At 44.1% G+C, this 12730-nt stretch overlaps 1 protein-coding gene across 4 annotated transcripts in view; it reads left to right on the plus strand.

The window, feature by feature from the left end:
• The window catches only part of Tmtc1 (transmembrane O-mannosyltransferase targeting cadherins 1), a 202041-nt gene that overhangs the window by 148375 nt on the left and 40936 nt on the right, over positions 1 to 12730 (plus strand). For all 4 annotated transcript variants that reach the window (XM_027430056.2, XM_027430057.2, XM_027430055.2 and 1 more), the window contains one exon: positions 6158 to 6301. In XM_027430056.2, the coding sequence (XP_027285857.1) occupies positions 6158 to 6301 (144 nt within the window). The remainder of the gene's footprint in view (positions 1 to 6157; positions 6302 to 12730) is intronic.

Here is a 12730-nt window from a genome sequence, read left to right on the forward strand (position 1 = left end):
GAGAGAGAGAGAGAGAGAGAGAGAGAGAGAGAGAGAGACTGGGCCTGCCATGGGCTTTTGAAACTGCAAAGCACGTCCCTGTCAAGGCCATGCCTCCTTCATCCAGTAGGGCCAAGCATACATCCTGACGTACTTCCCACATACATATCCCACCTTCCACCTATGTGTGATCAAGTACATCCTGTGCAGTTGGGGCTACCAACCTTATTTACAGAAGTGAAAATATGTGGCTTGTTATCCTACACGTGCAACAGCCCCCAGCATTACCACAAGTTGTCTGTCCTTGGGCAAGTGGGGCTTACAGGTTAGATGAATTTTGGTTTTTAGATCTCTCAAGCATAGTGATTAAAACTTAAAATATAAAATCCACAACATCTTTCTTTCTCTCCCTGCTCTTGCCCCTTCATCAGGACCAGTTCCCACCATCACTGTCCCTCCTTGTAAGTCTTCAGTGTAGAACACCTTGAGGAACAAGGAGCCCCCGGTCGTATGTGTTGTACATGCTCACTGCAGCTCACTGTTTCCACTTCCGCTGTCCATTTCCTACTGCCTGGAAGCAAGGGCAGGTTATAGGCCTCTGACAGAGGACCTGGCCCACTGTAGAGAGGAAGCCTGTGTGATGACAGCGACAGCGTGTAACATCTCAGGCACAGAACACTTAGTGAGTGGTAACTGGTGAGTGGTGATTCTCAGAGAGCTATGGGCAATGAGGGCAGAATAGCTCATCCCAGTACTGGGATCTAGGTATTGCCAGATACTCCACAGCCTACCTACTTCCAAGTGCATGCCAGCGACGATCCCCAGTGGTCAAGACTGACGTTTGGAATGTGCGCCCTTCCCGCCTCCATGCTCTCCTCCGCTAAGAGTTGTTGATTAGGAATGCGGGCGTATCTTCCTGCCCACTGTTATCTCTAGGTTAACTCAACAGCCAGTATGTGTTCATGCCAAGAAATGCCATGACAACAGAGACCCAGGAGCACACAAATCTGTCACTCAAAAGGCACACAGGACTTGGAATGACCTCCTAACCTTGGGCATGGCTTTAAAATTGGTCTAGCATTGTGTTTGGTGCAGAGGAAATGGGAGAAACCTTGGTTTCTAGGCTGCTATGCTCCCATAGGCCTCCCATGCTGCTAGGCCCGTGAGGATCAATTCCTCCTACTGTGAAGAATTGACAGTTCCCCAAGATGGAAATGGCTCCTTAGCCTTGGTACCAAGAAGGCACAGCACAGGAAGAATGGGCAGATAGGAGCTGGTTTAAGTGTTTGTTCACTGGGCTGGTGATGGGGAAAGAATAGGTGTTGTTTTGACTGATGGAAGCAATGGAAGCAATTCAAAGGCCCCTAGAGGCCAGGAAGAAGGTGAGCGGTGTGTGTGTGTGTGTGTGTGTGTGTGTGTGTGTGTGTGTGTGTGTGTGTGTGTGTGCATGTGTGTTCACGGGTGCAGGTGCATTCTCTTCCCCTTGTTTTTTCAAGACAGTCTCTCCCTGAACATAGAGGCCACTCACTGTATCAATTAGGCAGCCAGTAAGCTTTAGGAACCCACCTGTTTCTGCTCCCCAAAGACCGAGTTTACAGACATACACAACCATGTCCAGCCTTTGCATGAGTATTGGGGAGTCCCCAACTCATACTAGCATGGCATGTTTGTATGACAGGGACTTTGCCAACTATCTCCCCAGTCCAAGAGTGATGTTTCTGGAGAGCCCTAGCCTGACATGTGATCACCAGAGTTCTGCATCTGAACTCAAAGTACAGTTGTGATGATGTCTTCATGCCCTTATCTCATTCACATGGAAAGTTTATAAAAGCAGCTAACACACACACACACACACACACACACACACACACACACACACACACACACACACACACACACACCTAGCATCATGCAACTGGCATCTGTCCCTAGTATTTTCCCCATGGACCAGTTTCCTGTCCACCACTCTGCCACTCAATCCAAAGTTCATCACCCTGCAAACCTTTCCTATTGAAAAGAGCAGGGAAGTGTTAGTTTAGTAGATTTTCCCAAACCCAAGAAGTGAAATCTCTGGAGTCAGGACAATGCAGCCATTACAAGTGACTCACTTCCGGAGGGCTTCGAGAAAATGTTTTTACTCTGTGGAGCCTTGGCCAAATTCCTGGGTGGAGTCCCTCTACCACAGCACTGAGGTCACTGAGGTGAAAGGGTGAGAGGTCATGTTTAATCCCTAATGCTTTCTTCCAGAGATCAGGAACCCAGGGGGGAAAAAAAAAAAAAAAGGAGAAGGAACAGAGCAGGTCAAGTGCTAGCAATCACTTCAGATGATCAAAGACGCTAACCAGTAAGATCGCCGGTGTCATCCAGGGCCAGTTAGTGACAGGATGATTGAACTCATGGCACAGAAGGAACCAAGCATTTGAAGTATGCCGAATCAGCAGTGTATCAACGTCTGAAGAGAAGTTAGTTCTGAGTATACTTCAGTCCAGGGAAACTGAGCTTCAATTACAGAGAGATATTTTTCCTAGTCATATTTGCCTTTGTGATTTTTTTCTCAACAGGAAATAGAAAATAAACAACTTTAGAGTATTTAACCTCAAATAAATTAATGTGTGGCATGAAAATCAGACACTTGATTATAGGTGTGTGTGCTCTGGGAGGGAGCTGCAAACTATAACCATAAATCAATGTTATTTGAACAATAAAATTACTGGTAAGGTACTGAAAGGTTAAAAACATATGGCATCCTTAACTTTTCAATTTTAAAAGACATGAATGAAACAAAATATAAGCCCAAACTTCAGTTCCAAACAGCTAAATCTGTGGGCCTTCACAGACACAGGTGGAAAGATGGCACAGTGGGCAAGAGCTCTTGATGACCTAGCATGATGACCTGAGTTCAGATCCTGGCACCCACATTAGAAGCCAAGTGTGGCTGCTTGTGCCTGTAACCCAGCCCTGTGCCAGTGGAGACTGGATCAGTGGGGCTTGCTGGCTGCCAGCCTAGCTGCGGTTTTGATGAAAGACCCTGCCTCAAAGAAATAAGACAGAGACTGATAGAGCAGGACACTAAGCATCCAGACACATGCACACACATACGTGTACACACACACACACACACACACACACACACACACACACACACACACACCTTACAAACAGTGACTACAAGCAGGAGCTCACTTCTTACAGGCTACTGAGTGTAATTGACTCCAGCTAGTTCCCATACAATGTGTGCTTCTCAAAGAGGTAATTGTATAAACTAAGGACATGACCACTCCAAGGTATGGTTGAAGGGAAGGTTTTTATTATAAATATGAAGGAGATAACTATAGCCATCTGGAAGTATCTAGAGCAGGAAGAAGTAGCCAATGGAACATGGCCAGCAGAATGAACTTGGTCATGCAGAGAGAGAGAAAGGAAGAGCAAGAGAGGAAGACAAAGAGAACGAGGGCAAAGGAGACCAAGGAAGAGCGGGGCTAAGCCAAAATAGCCAGGTTATAAGGGAGTCAGAAGCTAGGGAAGGGAAGCCCATGAGTTAGAGAGGTGTAGGGTAGGGAGTAAGAAGAGCCAGGGTGTGCCAGTCCCACCAGTCAAGAAGAATACACTACCATAATTTAAAGCCAAGTTTGAAGCAAGCTTTTATTAAATACTGGTCAGATCCATGGACTTTCTGACCAGGTCTCTATCTCTGGGTTTCCAGAAAATGGCCCCAAGCCATGGTTCGCAGGGGCTTAAAAAGGTAAAACCCATAATTGGCCATATTTCCCATGGGGTCCACTCAGGGGTAAGAGTCCACCCTGATGAATTTCCTGCCTGTGAACTCGCCCCCACATGTGATCCAGCACATTGGGTGCAGATGGGTCAAACAAACTTGTTTAGGGGAGTGAAGCGTGGTTTGTTTGTTACCTCCATAAACAACAGCTCCCAGCATTTCAGGAAGTACATGTCCATGAGAAGAGGCTTGCAGGTCAGAGGTTTTCTTGTTTCATGGATCTCTTAGGCACAGTAATTAAAACTTAAAATGTAACTTTGGTTCTCACAGATGCCAGTGTGGACTCATGTTGTTTTAATCTAAGTTATTATATTTACCATAAAGACTCAGGAGTCAGATATTGGGGTGAAAAGCTACTAGATCAGAGAAGTCAAGGAGCAACCAACTCTATGGCTAATTCTTGTCAACTAGTCCCTGGCTCCACCCCCAATCCAACATTAATTTTATTAGCTAAGTCTCAGAGTGTCACAGTGGGGACAAATATCCCACAACAGACTCAGTAACAGATATAACAGTTGTGATACTGGGAGAGCTTGGTGGCTAGTAGTAGCACAGATAGCCATTTGTGTGAAGTTTCTTTTGTACCTGACAGTAAATGATGATTTTAAGACAGCGGGTGATACTTGGAAGTAAATAAGTATCTGTGAAGCCAACATTTTTACATGTTGCATAGATTTCCCTCTGCCCTCTGAGAACTGGTTCATATTAGGTCACAATTTAAGTGAACTGCTCATAAGAAGTAATAAAAATATTCTAAATAGAAGTTTCAATTCCTAGCAATTCATTTATTTGCTGAGGTGAAGCTTGAGTGACTCATGTATTATTTGGGAAAACCAATGATTGACAGGAATAATTTGCCTTCTTAACACCTAAGGGGACAAGTATTTCTGGGATGGTGCTTGTGTGAGCATGTGTGGGTGGGGAGGGAGGGAGGGAGGGAGGAGAGAGAGAGAGAGAGAGAGAGAGAGAGAGAGAGAGAAGGAGAGAGAGACAGACAGAGAGAGAGAGAGAGAGAAGGAGAGAGAGACAGACAGAGAGAGAGAGAGAGAGAGAGAGAGAGAGAGAGAGAGAGAGAAGGAGAGAGAGACAGAGACAGCTGCTTTAGTTCATTTTTCCCAGCCTCCTTTTCCTTGATGGTAAAACACTACACTGGGAATTTTTAAATAGGGTGATGTATGAGAAAAAGCTTCAAAATGCCATTTGCATTAGCACATACTGGAGTGAGCTCTGTCTTGGCTTTTGTGCATTAAAGGCCAGCTCTATGGATAAGTAGCAGGTAGAGCAAGACTTCTAGCCTGCTAAGGATGTCCACTCCAGATTGGTGAGAAAGAGCTGACTGTGTGGTGGTTCTACCATATTGAATGAAAGACTGAATTGACTCCTCCCTCCCTTCATGTGGATAATATAGTTTGCTGATACATATCCCACCTGCTTTTTATTTCTTTTGAATTTTAGGAAGGCTGACTTATACTTCATCACATGCTAATTTTTGTGTCTGAACTGTTTTAAGTTCTTAACATTTTAAGAACTGTATCAAACGTAGTGGAAGGAAAGTGAGGGAGATGGGGAAAGAGGGTGAAGAGCAAGTGTTTCCTTTCATGAGGAGACAGGAGACTTCCACCCTTTCCTGGCTGGGGCAGTCTTATCAGGTTCTGATCCAGAGATATTTGAAAAGATCCCATATAAACAGAGGCTTTTTCTGTGTCCTGCCCAGCCCTGTAGCTGCTTACAAAATAATCACTCAGAGGCTTAATATTAATTATAATTGTTTGGCTGATGGCTCAGGCTTATTACTAACCAGCTCTTACACAGAAATTAACCTATTTTATTAATCTATGTATTGCCATGCAGCTGTGACCTTATGTCATTTTCTACATGTCTTGCTTCCTCAGTGGCTGGCTAGCATCTCCTCAACCCCGTCTTCTTTCACGCATAGCTTGGCTTTCCCACCTAACTATATTCTGCCCTGCCATAGGCCAAAGTAGCTTTATTCATCAACCAATAAAAGCAACACATATTCACAGCATACAGAAAGACATCCCACATCAATCCCTTCCTGAGGGGACCCCACACGGGTAGTAAGCACTGAACAGGGAACTGGTAGCTGTGTGACCTCGACAGAAAGTTCCCATCCAGGGCAGGGAAGATTCCTTGGCAGAGGGACTAAAATGTGTTTACTCTTACAGATTTACATTTTCTTACTCTTGCAGTGTTGGGGTTTATTTCCTTACACCTCTGAGTCTAAAGGTTTTGCTTTCTGCTATATTTATTTGCATGCCTTCAGCTGCAAAAGCACTTATGACACAGACATCCCATTACAAGGAAAAGTTCAGGGTCCGTTGGGGCTGCGACATGCTTGGAGTGCCAGTTTAGAAGTCCACGTTTAACACTTTGATTTTCCAGGCTGTACCCACGCCACGCAAGTGCACTGAACAACCTCGGGACACTGACAAAGGACACGGCAGAGGCAAAGCTGTACTACCAGAGGGCGCTGCAACTCCATCCTCAGCACAACCGTGCGCTTTTCAACCTGGGGAATCTCCTGAAGTAAGTGGGGTGGCTCCTGCCGGCTGGGTGGCCTGGAGAGTTCCCGAGACCCAGGTTTCAGGGTGCTACTGATGCCTCCTAGCGATGAATAGTTTTCACACCTCCGTCATAGTCATTAACTCTGTATTTCTTAGGTGTCTTTCTGGGACCAGTCCATTGATTGTCCCCGGGAACTGAGAAGGATGACATAGCCAAGAAAACTTAGGATGTGCTGTGTTACAAAAAGAGTGAGGCTACAAAGAGCTTTCCTATGCCTCGAGTTTCTTGTGAATCTTTCTGAAGAACTCCTTAGGGTACAGCCATTCCAATGCTAACAGTCTGTAGTATACTTCCAAGAAAGTGGTGTTGTTCTCTGAGGGTAAAATGAAGGGCCTGAACAGGAATCATTTTCAGCTTGAATTAAGAGGGAAAAAAAGCCAGGCTTGTTTGGAGTTAGAATAATTCTCAGGAAGGGATGCAAAGATGGCTCAGTGGTTAAGAGCAAGTACTGCTCTTGCAGAGGTCCTGAGTTCAGTTCCCAGCTCCCACTTTGGGCAGTTCATAACTGTCTGTAACCCCAGGTCCAGGAATCTGATGCCCTCTTCTGGACTCCACAGGCACCCACACATGTGTGAACATACTCACACAGACACATGCACAAAAATAAAAATAAATCTTAAAAGATAAAATAATAACAGATCAAAAGGCATGAGAAGGGTGAGTTCTAGTTACTGAGACAGCTGGCTAGCTGCAGGCATCACTTTTACTTCACTTTAGAAACTTTGTGAACACTGTGTCTTTGTGTGACGTTGTAAGGACTCAGGTCTGAACGTCACTAGAGTATCCATGTGTGCTTTGTTTATGGCTCAGATGAGTGGGTAGAAAATCCCACAGATATCTCCTTAGATAATTGGTTTCTATAGCACGAGTTTCAGAGATCTTTTTTTTCTTCTTTTTTTATTTGAATTACAAACAAGATTGAATTACATGAGAATCCCAGTTCCCTTATCCCTCCCTTCCTCCCCTACCCCCCCAAAACTAAAATCCTACCTATCACATATCCTTTCTTGTAATCTACACCTGACTCAACCTTTCTGCTCCCTCATGACCTCTGCATCCTTCCTTTTCTTCCCTTCTCATTCTCATAGCTCCCCCCCCTCTTCCCATGTTCTCACTTTGCTCAGGGGATGGTGACCCTTTCCCCTTCTCCAGGGGACAACGTTCGTCTCTTTTAGGGTTCTCCTAGTTTACTAGTTTCTCTATCAGTATGGATTGTAGGCTGGTAATCCCTTACTCTATGTCTAAAATCCGCATATGAGTGAGTACATACCATGTTGATCTTTTTGTGATTGGGTTACCTGGCTCAGAATGGTTTCTTCGAGTTCCATCCATTTTCCTGCGAATTTCAAGATTCCATTGTTTTTTTCTGCTGAGTAGTACTCCATTGTGTAAATGTACCACGTTTTCTCTATCCATTCTTCAGTTGAGGGGCATCTAGGCTGCTTCCAGTTTCTGGCTATTACAAATAGTGCTGCTATGAACATCGTTGAACAGATGTCTTTGTTGTGTGAATGTGCTTCTTTTGGGTATATGCCTAAGAGTGGAATTGCTGGATCTTGTGGTAGACTGATTCCCATTTTCCTGAGGAATCGCCATACTGATTTCCAAAGTGGCTGTACAAGTTGGCACTCCCACCAGCAGTGGAGAAGTGTTCCCCTTTCTCCACACCCTCTCCAACATAAACTGTCATTGGTGTTTTTTATTTTAGCCATTCTGACAGGAGTAAGATGGTATCTCAGAGTTATTTTGATTTTCATTTTCCTGATGGCTAAGGATGTTGAACACTTTCTTATGTGTCTTTCAGCCATTTTAGATTCCTCTATTGAGAATTGTCTATTTAGTTCTGTACCCCACTTTTTAATTGGATTGTTTGGTATTTTGGAGGCTAACTTCTTTTGTTCTTTGTATATTTTGGAGATCAGCCCTCTGTCAGATGTGGGGTTGGTGAATATCTTTTCCCAGTCTGTGGCTGCCATTTTGTCTTGCTGACTGTGTCCTTTGCCTTACAGAAGCTTCTCAGTTTCAGGAGGTCCCATTTATTAATTGTTGATCTCAGTGTCTGTGCTACTAGTTTTAAGTTCAGGAAGCAGTCTCCTGTACCAATTAATTCACAGGTATTTCCCACTTTATCTTCTAATAGGTTCAGTGTGGCTGGGTTTATGTTGAGGTCTTTGGTCCATTTTGACTTAAGTTTTGTGCAAGGTGAAAGGCTTGGGTCTATCTGTAGTCTTCTACATGTTTGCATCCAGTTATGCCAACACCATTTGTTAAAGATATTCTATCCCCATCAAAATCCCAACACAATTCTTCACTGACCTTGAAGGAATAATTCTCAACTTTATATGGAGAAACAAAAGACCTAGGATAGCCAAAACAACCCTGTACAATAGAGGAACTTCTGGAGTCATCACCATCCCTGACTTCAAGTTCTATTACAGAGCTATAGTCCAGAGATCTTTTCAATAAGTATATTTTTCTTTTCTAAGAAGCCAAGCTAAAGGGCTGGCTGCAGAGTGAGAGTCCTGGTCAGGAATGCTGTCTGGAGTTCTGTGCTCAGATTGTATAGCATGACTCTGTGGCAGGGGTTCTGTTTCTCTGTTCCCTTTCCTCCTGCTGGGGACCAAGCTGACAATGTTAACCCCAGTCCTTCTTCCATCCATCAGTCTGTCTCCACTGACTTCTTCAATGGTCACATTTGAGTTAATACTGTAGGAAAGAATGCTTTAGAACACAGTGTGATGACTGCTTTTCAGTGGGAGAGGCTACTGACTTACTGGCATAAGACTTTCTTCTGCTTAGGAAAATCAGTTATCACTCAGATCCATAGTACAGCTTTAGGTCTGCATAAGACTGGCACCATTTCTGGGGACTGGTGGGAGATGTCCTTCTGTAAATATGTTTCTCTTACTGGTTGATGAATAAAACATTGTTTGGCCAATAGATGCAGGAAGATAGGCGGGACGAGGAGATGAGGAGAAGGCTGTGGAGAGAGGAGAGAGAGGCAGAGGAGACTCCATGTAGAGACTGGGAAGATAGGATGTGCTAGGTGTTCTCTGGTAAGATAAGACCATATAGAAACACATAGATTAGTAGTTACGGATTAATAATTAAGAGAGAGCTAGCCAGTAAGAAGCCCTAGCCATTGGCCAACAGTTTTATAATTAATATAGCATCCATGTGTTTATTTGGGGCCAATCTGCTTCGGGACCAGGCAGGACAGAAACCGCCATCTTCAGGGGGTCTTTCATTTTTCATGGTGCTCTTCCAGTCAGACTTCAGTGTAAGTGGGGAAGAGGAGCAGGGGTCCTCAGACATGCCATGCATAGGGAGAAGCAGTCATGTCTCAATGTGAGTCCCAGAATCCAGTGGGTGAAATCATGCTAATAGCTAGTATTTTTGTAGTACTTTCTAACTGACAAGTCATATACACAGTATTCTTGTAACATATGTTTGCATGTGTATAGCTGCATCACAGAATTCTTAAAACAACCTGTACTGGGAGGTGTTACTATCTTCACCTCCTTTCACAGGTAAGCTCCTCCAAGAACTATGTGACCCTGACCTAGGCTTGTGACTGACCCAGATCAAACTCTCTGCCCTTTGACTGCTTGTCTTGTTTACTTTACATTCCTGTTTGTCCTAAATAGTTCCCCAGCCCCAAGGTTACATAACATTAAGTTGTATAAGAGCTTGCCTTGGCCTTGTGTAGACTTCCTAATAGTCTTTCTGAAGGAAACAGTACAGTGTATTTTCATTAAGCAGAGGTTGCTTGCTAAGTGACAGAGGAAAGCGATGCAGAAAGCTGCAGAGCTATTCTGCATTCAGATGGATACGAGCTAACCTCTGCTTCCCCTAATGGGCTTCAGGGCCAGTAGTGATGAGTAGAAATCAAGAAAAGGTTAAGAATGTTGTAAATGTGGGGTGAAGTGTGAGATCTACTGTTTCTTCATCCATGCCCTAGTTGTCTCTCCAGTCTGCTTCTGAGTTGTTGGAGTTTGCTTTATAAAACCATGCCTCCTTCTGTAGAGTAGAATGTAATGCTCACTCTTTGTGTATGAGAAGCTCAGGTCTGACCATTCCTAAGAGGCAGCCACTCACTGTTCTTATTTAATAAACGAGGATACTAGAGTTTGGACTAGAGAAACCTCAGTCCCTTTAACTCAGCAGACCTAACCACTGCCTCCTAGTGACCCACATGGAAAGTGCCAGCCAGCTGTGAAATGGCCACCAGCTGCCTGGTAGGAGCTGTGTATGCAATGTCAGGAAGTCCTTTTAAAACATATAAAAATGAACTTTAATCATATCTTTAATTAAACACTAATCTGTCTAAATTATTATTTTAGCTCACGATTAATATTTTACAATGGTTTAAATTTTTAGCATAAAACATCAAAGATATGAATGAGACGACTTGCATTCTTACACTAAATCTCTTAAATCTAATGCATATTTGATGCTCACAGCCAGTCTCAGAGCAGCTATACTTCACATGTGTGAGGATGGTTCCTCTCTTGGCCAGCACTGTCTTTTACTAATAACCTTGACTTTGAAGGAATCGCAGGTCCTTTGTCCAGGCCCAAAAGTCTAAAAATGAGATGTTTCTCTGTCAGAGAGTACCAGCCAGCTCATTGTAAGTTGCTTGGATTCTTGGAATTATATGGTTCCTGCTTCAACAGTAGACTCTAAGGGTAACCCACATGTGTGTGGTCTCATTCAAGCCATCCCTTGAGACTTTGAAGCTTCTCTGCTGTGAGTCTCTACGGCACATTGTGGTGGAAGACTGAGAAGGAGCAGCCCCCAATTCATATTGATCAATAACGGCTTCTCTTGGGACTTAAAATATCAAAAAAGGAGAAAGGAAAAAGAAAAGAAAAAAAGAGAAAAGAAAAGAGCAAGAAAAGCTTGTGATTTTTATGGGCAAAGATTACAGAAGTCCCCAGTGTGTCACAAGGTACAACAGAGTGTTTAAAATCAGGGTATGGGGAAACCATTTATGTGAATGCATGATTGAAATAGATGGTGGCTTTTGTTACTAAAATGAAAAATGAAGAAATGTCAGGGTTCATGTCATACCCCTGCCCATTGCTGCAGCAGCCTTCCACTCCTGTTAGAGAGTGTGGGTGTCCAAAGTATTTCTATGAATCTGGTGAGGACGGTGACAGAACATACCAGAATGTCCAGCAACGAAACTGTGTGATAAACTGAATAGCCATGTGTGTTTTATTTTCTTTAGTTGGCTCCTTCAGAATGAAGACCTTCTAAGGATTGTGAAGACATGGAAACTAATTATTATAATAAATTTAAATGTTTGGTGCATACTTCCTCATAGCGTCTTCATTGGCCACACAGTGTTTTTATGAAAGGACATCGGTATGTGCACAAAGCTGGTAGATCTCTGCTTCTCAACTTTGTTCTCTTTTGAGACAGAGTTTCACTCTGTAGCTTAGGTTGACCTTGAACTCATGGCAGTCCTCCTGTTTCAGCCCCCACCCCACCCCACCCCCCACCCCCGGTGCTGGGATTTCAGTCCCAAACCCTTACATTTTAACTGCAGCACGAAAATGCCTGTTTAGTGGGTCAAAGGTGCGTTTTCCCTGGCTGTTCCCTTGTGGGCAGCACACCAGCTGTGACTGGGCATTTTCTGGTTCTACCATTGGGCCTGGAATCCTCCACTCACCCTCGTCGTCATCACTTCTGGCTTTATTTGTCTCTAGTCCTAATCCATTATGCCTTCCCCATCTCATCTTAGCCTAACTCATGCCTGTCTCTCTGCAGGTGTTCCCCACTTCCAGAGCCCAGCTCCCCATCTCATGATGCCATCTGCATCTTCATCTCTACACTCCACAGTATTCTCTGTGCTCTTCCAACACCACCATCTTGAGCACCAGGCAGTGCCTTTCACCGCTGCACAACCTCTGCTGCCATCAGTAATGAACTTCAGCGTCTATGTCAGCTCCCTGGGTTCTGTTCATCCTTCTGTCCAAGGGCGCCCACCTCCTGCACTGGGGTCCATCCTTCTCCCCAAGGCTGTCCATCTGCACTGTGCTTGGGTACTTTCCAACATGGCTGTGCCACCAACTTCCTACATGTGCAGACATTTTCATTCTATAGGTCCTGGATTCTGACCTTTGACTTTTGGCCTCTGACCTCTGATGGCTCACTTTTCCTTTCTCCCATTTTCTTCACTCCTGCTGACCTTGATGAATTGTCATCTTGTAGCCCTTCTTTGTGTCTCTTTCCTGTAGTTTTCTTTTCAGACCTCCTGTGATGAGCACAGCTCTCCACTTATACCACCTTCTGCTGCTCTGTTCATAACTTTGTTAGATTTCCTCTATTAAATATGTCGTATGACATTATTTTACTCCTTTATCCAATACCTAGTCTTCTTCA

Source organism: Cricetulus griseus, chromosome 8 (genome assembly GCF_003668045.3).
Source record: "Cricetulus griseus strain 17A/GY chromosome 8, alternate assembly CriGri-PICRH-1.0, whole genome shotgun sequence".
Classification (NCBI taxonomy): Eukaryota; Metazoa; Chordata; class Mammalia; order Rodentia; family Cricetidae; genus Cricetulus; species Cricetulus griseus.